General features: G+C 62.7%; 1 protein-coding gene across 1 annotated transcript; it reads right to left on the reverse strand.

Moving 5' to 3' along the window:
* Positions 1–3,279: 3,279 nt before the first annotated feature.
* On the reverse strand, positions 3,280–9,076 carry ECEL1 (endothelin converting enzyme like 1). Its single transcript, XM_004576731.2, has 17 exons — positions 8,210–9,076; positions 7,657–7,725; positions 7,460–7,570; positions 7,289–7,381; positions 7,079–7,203; positions 6,518–6,740; positions 6,229–6,327; positions 5,966–6,040; positions 5,621–5,724; positions 5,458–5,516; positions 5,336–5,387; positions 4,978–5,045; positions 4,752–4,876; positions 4,436–4,501; positions 4,026–4,121; positions 3,756–3,832; positions 3,280–3,611 (listed from the first exon to the last, which is right to left on the reverse strand). Exons 1-17 carry the CDS (start codon positions 8,993–8,995, stop codon positions 3,512–3,514), a joined length of 2,328 nt encoding a protein of 775 aa, XP_004576788.2. The 5' UTR covers positions 8,996–9,076; the 3' UTR covers positions 3,280–3,511.
* Between the last annotated feature and the right edge of the window lie 640 nt (positions 9,077–9,716).

The following is a 9,716-nucleotide window of genomic DNA, read 5'->3' on the forward strand; positions in this document are numbered from 1 at the left end:
TGGCACGCTGGTTAAGCCTCCCTCACCAGCTGCTTTGAGTCCCAGCTACTACACTTTTTATGCAGCTCCCTACTAATGCACCTGGAAAAGCAGTAGAAGATGGACTGAGTGCTTGGGTCCCCGCACCCATGTGGGAGACCTGGCAGTTTCCCAGGCAAGGCCAAGTGTGCCCAGTGGGATGCTGCAGAGAGCTGTTCTCTACATGCTACCAAGGTTTGGTCAGCTGTGTGCCGCCATGATCCACAGACTCCAAGACAATGTTGAGCGTGCTTACAGAGCAGGGCCCTCCTTGGGGAGGATGGGCTGCACGGGTCACTGTCCCGAAGCCATCCACAAACACACAAGGGACAGAACCACAGACAAGCATGATGGGTGGCCTGCATTTGTCTCTGACAAACATTCCCAAAGCCAGCTTCTGTGGCTCCACTGTGGGACCCTGACCTGAACTCAGGAGGGCTGGCTGCCGATTCCACCCGCGGCCTGGGAGAGGGGAAGAATGGATATGGCAGTGGGGTTTAGGGGGGACCTGCCTGTCCAGACACAGCCGACTGCCGCCGCCTCTGCCTGCCAGGAGCAGGGAGAAGCTGTAACTCATGTCTGGTAGTGTAAATCTGTCCTCTGCAGGCTGACAGGTGCACAGACAGAGGAAAGCTGTGTGCTCAGGTTCTGCTACTCCTCTGTCCCCCACCCCCCATCGGGCAGGGGGTGGCCCCAGTGGACAACCTGGGGTGGGGGTGAGGCTGAGAGGGTTTACAACCTCTGGAGTCACCCAAGCCAACAGGAGTGGAAATTGCTCCTTTTAATAAAGCAAGGAAAATTAGCTTCTGGGGCAGCCTGAGACAGGAGGGGGAGGGAGCAGGGAAACCACATAGAAACCCAGGGGACAGCAAGGCCCGTCTAGCCGGGTGTGGCTGGCATAGCAGAGGGACAGGGAAGTTAGGAGGTGCTGACCCCTGCTCAGGGCCCAGAGGTCAGGTAGGCTGGGCAGTCACCCCCAGAGGGGCCTGCATACAAGGAGCCTGGGTTCCCAGCACTTTAGGAATGAGGCTCTGTGAGAATGACCATAGGCAGCCCCCTGGCAAGCCCGGGCTCTTAGGGACCGAGGCCACCAAACATGTCTCGGGTAGAAGCTAGATCCCAGGCCCCACGGAACAGGTGCTGCTTGGTGGCACCTGATACCCTGTGCCCAGCTCCTGACCTCCCCAGAAATACCAAGACTGCCAAGCCATTCATGGGCCCAGCCCCAGCCCAGGCTGACATCCCCTCTGCAGCCCTAGGGAGGGAGGCCGCAAGCATAAGCCCACCTCCCCAGCCGTCTTCCAGTCTGTCCCCAGTCTGTGTACAGGTGTCCCCCCAAGCCTCCCAGCTTGAGAAATGCAAGTAACAGCCTTGACCCTGAGTGGGGCAAACGCTGCCTGGAGGATTAGCAGGTGCGTTCCCATGACTCCAAGGTCAAGTGCAGCAATGCCCACAGACCCCTCACCCCTCATCTCTCACCTGCCACCCTAGGTGGTATCCAATGCACAAAAGTCCATGACCAAGGTCAACCGGCAATCACCCCTGGGCTTCTCGCCTGATGGCAGCAGATCCAAGCAGGAGCAGGGGCCCAACCAATCTCTGAGAATACGGGTGCAGACAGGGAGGCACATGGATGGGCACACAGATGGGCACCCAGGGGCTTCTGTCCCTGCCCCATGATTTAAAGCTGTTAAGTGCTCAACTGAAAATGGCTCTCATTAACACCCCACTCCCACTCCGAGCTGTGTGGGATGGGAGAATGAAGTCTGCTCCATAGGGATGTGCCCCGCATGACAGTGGCTTCCAGGTCACCATGTCACAGGGAGGGCCTTGACAGCAGGTGCGCCCATGCCCATTCCCCACTCAAGGGGAGACCTTAGAGACCGTGGGCTGCTGTGCTGTGCTCACCCACTCCTCCAGCCACAGCACCTGGCTGGGCGGCCCGAGGAAGGCATGCCGTGTGCTGTCCTCACCACGGCATCCTAAGCGGGGGGCCATGCAGTGTGGACTGACTGTGCAGTGTGGACCCCAGGCTGCAGACAACTCAGAGCCAGTCGGTCTGTCTCCTGCCACCCCAGGCAGCAGCTGCCATGGGTGGAGGCGCAGCCACTCCCTCCCTCTCCAAATCCCAGAGCCCCATGTGGCAAAGCAACTGGGAACTCATGGGTGACACACAATGACACTGTGCCTTGGGCCGGTGGCGGAGATCGGCCTGGAAGTCAGGAACACCTTGTTCCCCCTCCCCCACCCGGCCAATGGCAACAGTGCACCTGCAACAGGTATAGATGGAAAGGAGCAGGGCTGCCCCCTCCCTTGAGGATTCCCAGAGGCAGCAGAAGGGCAGGAGAGAGCAGCAGTGGGAGTAGCTGGGAGCAGAGCGCAGATAGAGGGATGGGTCTGGGGACTGGGTTTGTAGACTTTGGGGTGGGGAGTGGGAGACATGGGGCCCCACCCAGGGCAGGGGAGGGCCAAGGCAGACAGAACAAGTGCTTCTGCCCCAAGTGCCCAGGCTGGGAGGAAAAGAACAGAACCAGCACCCCGCAGGGACCTGCGTTCCTGTAGACCACCCCCACACATACACACACTTACACACACACACTACAAGGAGCCCACCCCAAAGCCCTGGCCAGGAGGCTCTGAGCACGGTCCCACTGAGTCTGTCCTGACCCATAGCACTGGGCCGGCAGCAGTGGTCCCTGCTGTGTTGCAGAGGGCCCAGGCCCTAGGGAGCAGGTGGGAACAGGGGCAGGAGCCACGACGGCTGCCACCCTCATGATGACGCCCACTCACCCTCATGGTGGCAGTGCAAGCCAGCAGCTTCATCTGGACAAGATATCCCCCTGCCCCCTGCCGTGCCAGTCCCTGCAGGAACCCACAAATGCCACTCACAGAGGGGAAGGTGAGGCTAAGGACAGGTGAAGACATGGCAAAGATTTCTGCTTGTGACTTCGCAGAGACCTCAATCCCGGCATCACCCTTGAAACGCTGGGCGCTGGGCCACCAGCCCAGTCCAGGGCCCTAGAACTGGGCACGACGCCCTGGGAGGGAGTGAGGCCCAGGGAGGTGGGACATAAAGGTCCCCTCTCAGGTCCCATCATGCTGCAGGCCTGAGCCCCGCTACCGGAGGGGTCCCAGTGGCTTCAACTGTTCTGGGGACCCTTGGAGAGGCCAAAAACGACAATAGAGTGGCTTTTATTGACCCAAATCAGCAGCAAATACACGGGAGCTGGCGCCTGCGCCCGCCAGCCTGGCAGTAAAGGGGGAGGCTTCCTGGAGCAGAGCCTGGGGGGAGGGGTCCCTGTGTCTCTCCCTTGTGCTCCCTGAGGTGGGGACCAGCAGGGGGCCAGCTCCCAGAAGCGCTGATGTGGTAGTGGCTCCAGGGAGGACCCGGTACCAGGGCTGCATGCCTGCCTGGTAGCCGACAGGAGGCGAGTCGTGCGGGGCGGTGGGGACGTGCAGGTGGACAGGTAGGCAGGTGGGCAAGCGGCCAGGCTCACCACACGGAGCACTTATGCACAGGGTTCATGGGCGAGTCCTTAGGACAGTGGAAAGCCCGGCCAAACTCCTCAAACTGGGACACACTGCCCAGGACCCTAGAGGGGAGGGAGAGACCCCCACAGTGTAGGGTCCCAGCAGCCAAGTTTGGCCTCCAGCCCTGCCCACCTGCCCTGCTCCCCATCCCCACCACCACCCCAGATACAGAAGGGGCAGGTGCCCAGGTCAGCAGGTGGGCATACCTGTAGTGCTCAGGGGCGTGCTTGTCGGTCAGCACCTGCAGGTAGATGGACTGCGATCGTCGCTTGATGCACCAGTTCTGGGGCCCAGACCAGGCGGTGGAGGGCAGGGAGATGAAACAGCAGTCCACAACTCAGCTTCCCATCCCAAAAGCCAGAAGCCACGGGGACAGCCCCCCTGCAGGCTGGCCCCATGGGGCAGAGCAAACAAGGCCAGGTCTCCTCACTGCCCTCCCTCCTCCCTCCCCCGCTGTGGCCTCCACCCTCACTCACCTGGGCAAAGGCGATGAAGAAGAGCTGGTTGTGCGTGTACTTGAGACGGTGCAGCGGGTGCTCCGGGCCGTGTTCCCGCACCCACTTCTGGTAAGCCTGGGGGTGCGGGGTGCAGAGTGCTAAGCCCACCCTGCCTTGCGTACTGGTTCCTCTCCATAACCCCGCCAGACTCTAATGTGCCTCTGCAGCTCCTCCACCCTGCATATTGCCCACAGCGCTGCCATCCCCTCCAGGCAGCCTTCCAAGTTACTCTCCTGGGCAAAGGCAAGGCTTGTGGATCCTCCTTTTTCTGCTGGACCCTGTGCCCAGCAAGATCCCCTGCCATGCCTCGGCCTCAGCTCAGGAGGGACGGCCATGCCCTTAGTCTGGGGTCCTCATCAGTGCCGCCCCCCGCAAGCAGGGAGGCTCACGTAGTAGGCCAGCTTGAGGCCACCCATGTCCGCGATGTTCTCCCCCAGTGTGTGTTTCCCGTTCACCTGCAACCAAGGATGAGGCTAGGGGAGGCTGTGGCCTGGCTGGCTTCCCTCAGGCCTGGCTACCCTGGGGCCCTCCCTTCCCTCTCCTTCCCTTCCCAGGGGCTCTTGTACAGGGAAGCCCGTGTGATCCCTCCCCACGCCCGTGTAGCCTCCCGCATGGGGGCAGGGACCCGAGTCCACTGGGACACACGTGGGTGACTCGCTCTCAGCCGGTGCCGGGGAGGTGCAGGTGGGAGGACTAGGGCCTCACCCGCTGGTTGTACACAGTGAAGTTGTCGTAGAGGCGGACGATGCACTCGGCCTTGCGCAGAAAGCGGCTGTAGGAGGCCTCGGTCCACCAATGCAGCAAGTTCCCTGAGCGGTCGTACTGGCCCCCTGTGCACACACACGCATGCGCGGGGCCGGGCAGCAGGCTGCTCAGGCCCTCGCTGCCCCGCCCACCTGCCCCTCCTCCCTGGGGCCAGCCAGGGCCTCACCCCAGTCATCATAGCCATGGGTCAGCTCGTGTCCAATGATGGTGCCGATGCCGCCGTAATTCAGAGACCTAGGGGTGTGGCCAGGGCGTCAAGGGACCTCAGCGTCCTCACGGGCAAGTGTCCGGAGAGAAGTGGGGACACCACGGGGGCTGGGGACCTGCTCTGCTTCCTCGTTGCAAGTTCTTAAAACCCCAAACTGCTCGCTTTTCTAAATAACCAGGAATGAGGCCAGACTCCAGGGACCTGGAGTGTGCAGCTTTCACAATCCCGCCCAGGTCTGGGGGTGGTCCAAGACCCAACCCCTGCCTTCCCCAGACAAGGCCGGTTCACCCCTCAGCTGGCTGGGTCCCCTACTCACTGCGGGAAGTCCGGGTCATACAGCGTGGGCTGCAGGATGCCCGCCGGGAATACTGTGGAGAGGGCATGGTTAGGGAAGGACCGCCCGCTTGTGGGCACCACCCCTTCTGGAGCAAGACTTACCCATCTGGTTCTTATTGGGCAAATAGTAGGCATTGAGTGCCTGAGGGGGCAGCAGCCAACTGTGGAGGGAGCATGCGGTCAGTGGAGCACCCCCACACTCCCTGTGATGCCCCATAGCTGCCCATCTGCTACCTCTCCCCATTCCCCACAGCCAGGCACCCACGTGGACTTGTCCACCTCCTGCCGAATCTTCTTCACCGACAGCTGGATGCTGAAGCGGATGCTGTTTAATATGTTCTTGAAGTAGGTCTTCTCGTGAACCTCAAACTGCAGGGGTGGGGGAAGCACAGGAAGGGACCTGGGTGTGGCCGTTAAGATAGAGCTCGGGCCACCCACAACCCGAGCCTGAGCTGGCATCTGGCTCCACTCTGGTCGCAGCTTCCTGCTAATGTGCACGCTGAGATGTCACAGTACAAGTGGATGGGTCCCTGCCACCCATGTGGGAGACCAGGGTCTGGGTCAGGGCACTGGGGGAGCCTGGGTGGGCAAGGAGGGGCAGGGAGCCCACCTCATACTCCTTGTCCACAGCCTCAGGTTTAAGCAAGAAGTCTGGGTAGCCGACCATCACCATCATGTACTGGAGCTGCAGGGCACAGGGAAGGTGAGCGCGGCCAGGGCCTGGGCCAGGCAGTGCCCTGCCACTGAGGAAAGGAGGCGAAGAGCGGGTGATGCTGACTGCACATGGGCCATCTTGTCTGTTTTGTTCTCCTGTACGTGGCACTGCGGAAATGTATACAGAACCAAAAAAATGGGACCCAGGTCACAGCTCACCTTGGCCCGGGCAGCTGCCTTGGTCTCGGCATCCATCCAGTCCAGCTCCTCCAGGCGCTGGCCCAAAATGTACTTGATGTCTTCCACCAGCTGCTGCACCTGCCAGGTCAGTGGTAAAGGATCAAAGATCTGCTTTAGGTGTGGATTCTCAGCCCTTAAACAGGCTGAGCCCCGGACCCCCACCTGCCGTGGTTCCACTAGCTCCCCATCCTTGGACCATGACCACAAGAGGGCACCACGCTGAGCTCTGTACCTGCACCCCCCACACTCAACCCCAGGGTAGCCTGACCTTGGCTTTACTGGCAGCTGAGAAGTGCTCATGGACAAACAGGGCGCCAAGTGCCATGCCAAAGTGGCGGTTGGCCTGGCCCAGGCACACGCGGGCCAGCTCCTGGGGTTTGTCACTGCCCTCCATCTCCCGGGCCAGCTCGTGAAGCGCCTCACGGAAAGGGGAAGACAAGTGCTCACTCAGGACGACCACCACTCGCCACACCAGGTAGTTGTGCATGATCCTGGGGGCCGACAGAGCAGAAGCAGGGTGTAGACCCCAGAATACCAACCACCCCACCCTGTGCTGGATCCAGCACCCACAGAGGAGGTGCACAAAGTCATGTTCATATGCGAAGGCCAGTCCCGAAGCATGCTGTTCCCAGATCACACTCAGTGGGCTCTGCCCGGGTGAGGAAGCCCACAGCCCTGCCCAGTGTCCCACAGGCCCAGGACTAGGTCTCCTACTCCCGTGCTCCCTCCTACCTCCCTCACTGAGGTTCCCTCATGGAGGCAGAGGTGGAAGTTTAAAACTCAGTCCGCAGCTAGCCCCACATGCACGGAAAGCGGGATGCACACGTACCTGCGGGGTGTGGAGCGGATGAGCTGTGACACCTGCTGCATGTAGTCTGTGGCCAGCAGCACCACCTCCTCATCCTCGGAGAAGTCCTCCTGGAAGATCTGGTCCAGCAACCACTTCCACCGCAGCTGTGGGGCAAGGAGGACGGGGGAATCAGTGAGGGCGTGTGGGAGTCCAGGGCCCAACTCTAGGGAGAGGTGGGGGGCCACTTACGTGGGGGGTGATCTTCTGCAGCTGGCCCAGCGTCACCTTGCTATACACGGAGCTGACGTCTCTGCGGAGGTCATCGTACTCGGACACTGTGATCTGCGAGTAGATGGTACAGCTGACGCTCCGTTCTGCTCCCAGAGGCCTCCCCACCTCCCAGCGCCCAGTCTGGCTCACGTTGGCCAAGCGCTGCTCCAGCTGCAGGATCTCTTGCGCCTTCTGCTCCACGTGCTCTGCGCCCAGCAGGCGGAGCAGGCGCTCCATGAACACCCTGTAGGCCGCCAGCACCTGCAGCCACACAGAGCCCCACTCAGCGGGGCGCACCCGGCCGCAGCCCCAGGCCTCCCCTGCACCCCAGGCGGCGAGCGCCCCACCTTCTCACTCTCCTCATCCTGAGCCAAGTACAGGGTCCTCTCCGGCAGGGTAAGCCCGTCCTGGTCAATCTGGGGGCAGCAGAGGCCAGAGGTCACCCTGACAAACCCAATCAGCCCCACCCAGATGCCCCAAGGGAGAGTGGGCCCGCCAGCCATCACTGTCACTAACCCCCTGGAGCTCACAGACCTCAGCCCCTCCCTCCTTCCAGAGCAGCTGCACAAAGCGCCCCTCTTTAATGGTCCTGAGTGGGACTGCAGGGGTTCCTACCATTCCCCCTCTCCCCATCCTCTCCTGTAAGCCTCGGTTTCCTCGCCAGAGGCATTCGCAAGCCTTTGGGGAAATAGGGGGCTCCAAGCTTCGCAGGCAGCCCCACCCCATCCCGGGCCACTCCTCGGCGCGCGAGCTCCCCGCCGTCTGCCCCAGGCTGGGAAACTGCGGTTGCCGCGGCTCCACCGAATACACAGCGCCGCCGCCTCACGCGCCCCGTCCGTGTGCTCCCCAGAGCCCGAGCCGCTTAGGTGCGCGCCCCGGGATCCCCATGTCCGCACTCACGCGGATGACGTAGCGCGAGGAGTTTCTGTCGTCCAGGCTGACCGTGAGCGAGAAGAGCGCGGCCGCACTGTACACGCCCTGCGCCTTGTACAGCAGTCGGTTCAGGTCCCAGCGCGCTGCAGTCCCTGGGCGCTCAGCCGCGCCGCCCACGTCCCAGCCCCCGCAGTCCTCGATGACCTCGAGCATGGGCCTGGGCCCGAGCCGCTCGATCTCGCGCATGTCGAGACAAGAACGGAAGAACGCGCGCACCTTGCGCTGGGCCGCGCCGCCCGGCCCACCCGCCGGCCGGGCTAGCAAGCGCCGCAGGCGCTCCTCGTTCTGCTCACCGATGGCCGCGATGGTGCCGTAGGTGAGCTTGTCGTCGGGGATGGCGTGGCGCCGCAGCCAACCGCCGCACGCGAACGAATAGAAGTCCTGGCACGGGTCGATGCTGGCGTCCAAGTTGGCGGCCAGGAAGCGGGCGGCGCGCGCGAAGGCCTTGCGCTCTGGGCAGCCCTCGGCACAGGCGGCGCCGCCCCCGGCGCCCGGGCCCAGGTACTTGAGAGCCAGCATGGCAGCCAGAATGGCACACAGGCCGGCGGCGAACACCAGCCCCGACAGTAGGCATACCTCGCGCCGGTTCCAGCGGGGCAGCCCAGCCCGGGCCCCAGTGGCGCCGCGCCCCGCGCTCAGAGGGAAGCCGGGGGGCAGCGACGTCCCCCGTGAGCCTCCCGCGCCACAGCGGCTCACGTACTTGACCTCCTGGAACTCGTCGTAGTGCGCTGTCATCGAATATGGAGTCTCCATGGCGCCCAGGCCGCCACCGAACAGTGGGCTACGGGAGGAACAGAACCGCCGCGCTTCTGGAGGGCGTCCGCATGGCCCTCAGGCGTCGCCGCTGCTGGAAGAGCAGAGGCGGGTTCAGCAGGTACCCGTAACCCGACGGCGCACATTAACCGGGCGAGGGGCGGCGCGGACCCAGGTCCGCGGGCTGGAGGTCACTGCTGTCCCCCAACAGCGGGCTGATCCCCTTGGGCCAGGAAGGAGAGGACAATCTCAGAGCGGCCGCCAAGTCCCTTGGACAGTCCTGGTTTTTACCCACTCGCAATCCCTGCCGCTTGGGAACCCCCTTGCACGAGGTAGGAGGGCGGGGGGCGCGAGTGCAAGCACGCAATAGGCCTTCATTTAACACCTCTTCTTCCTCCCGGCTCCACTCTTGTCGCAGGTAGAGAAGAGCGAGCCGAGAGGAGGTGTGCTCGGGGGAGCGACTAAGCGGGTCCCCAAACAGGTTTTCAGTTCTAGGCACTGGATCGGGATGCTGGCGCCCGCGGCTAAAAAAAACACAAACTTTGTCCTGGCGGAGTCCGCCGGAACCCTCCTAGTCCAATCTTAGGCTTTTTCCGCTCGGCGATCCCAAAGCCACCAGCGGTTCTGTGGAACTGCGCGCGCCCCGAAGCGCAGCGTCCGCAACACAATCCCTCCTCGCTGATCTCAATGGAAAGCCCCGCATCGGTCCCGTCGCCCAGCC

The sequence above is a fragment of the Ochotona princeps genome, chromosome 5 (genome assembly GCF_030435755.1).
Source record: "Ochotona princeps isolate mOchPri1 chromosome 5, mOchPri1.hap1, whole genome shotgun sequence".
Lineage (NCBI taxonomy): Eukaryota > Metazoa > Chordata > Mammalia > Lagomorpha > Ochotonidae > Ochotona > Ochotona princeps.

What these genes read in the sequence shown, in the direction of transcription:
- ECEL1 (XM_004576731.2), bottom strand. Translation starts at nt 8,995, where the DNA reads ATGGAGACTCCATATTCGATGACAGCGCACTACGACGAGTTCCAGGAG. An exon ending in CCATGGCTATGATGACTGGG is followed by an intron (nt 4,877 to 4,977) that starts GTGAGGCCCTGG and finishes GTGTGTGCACAG; the next exon opens with GGGGCCAGTACGACCGCTCA. An exon ending in TCTTCATCGCCTTTGCCCAG is followed by an intron (nt 3,833 to 4,025) that starts GTGAGTGAGGGT and finishes TCTGGGCCCCAG; the next exon opens with AACTGGTGCATCAAGCGACG.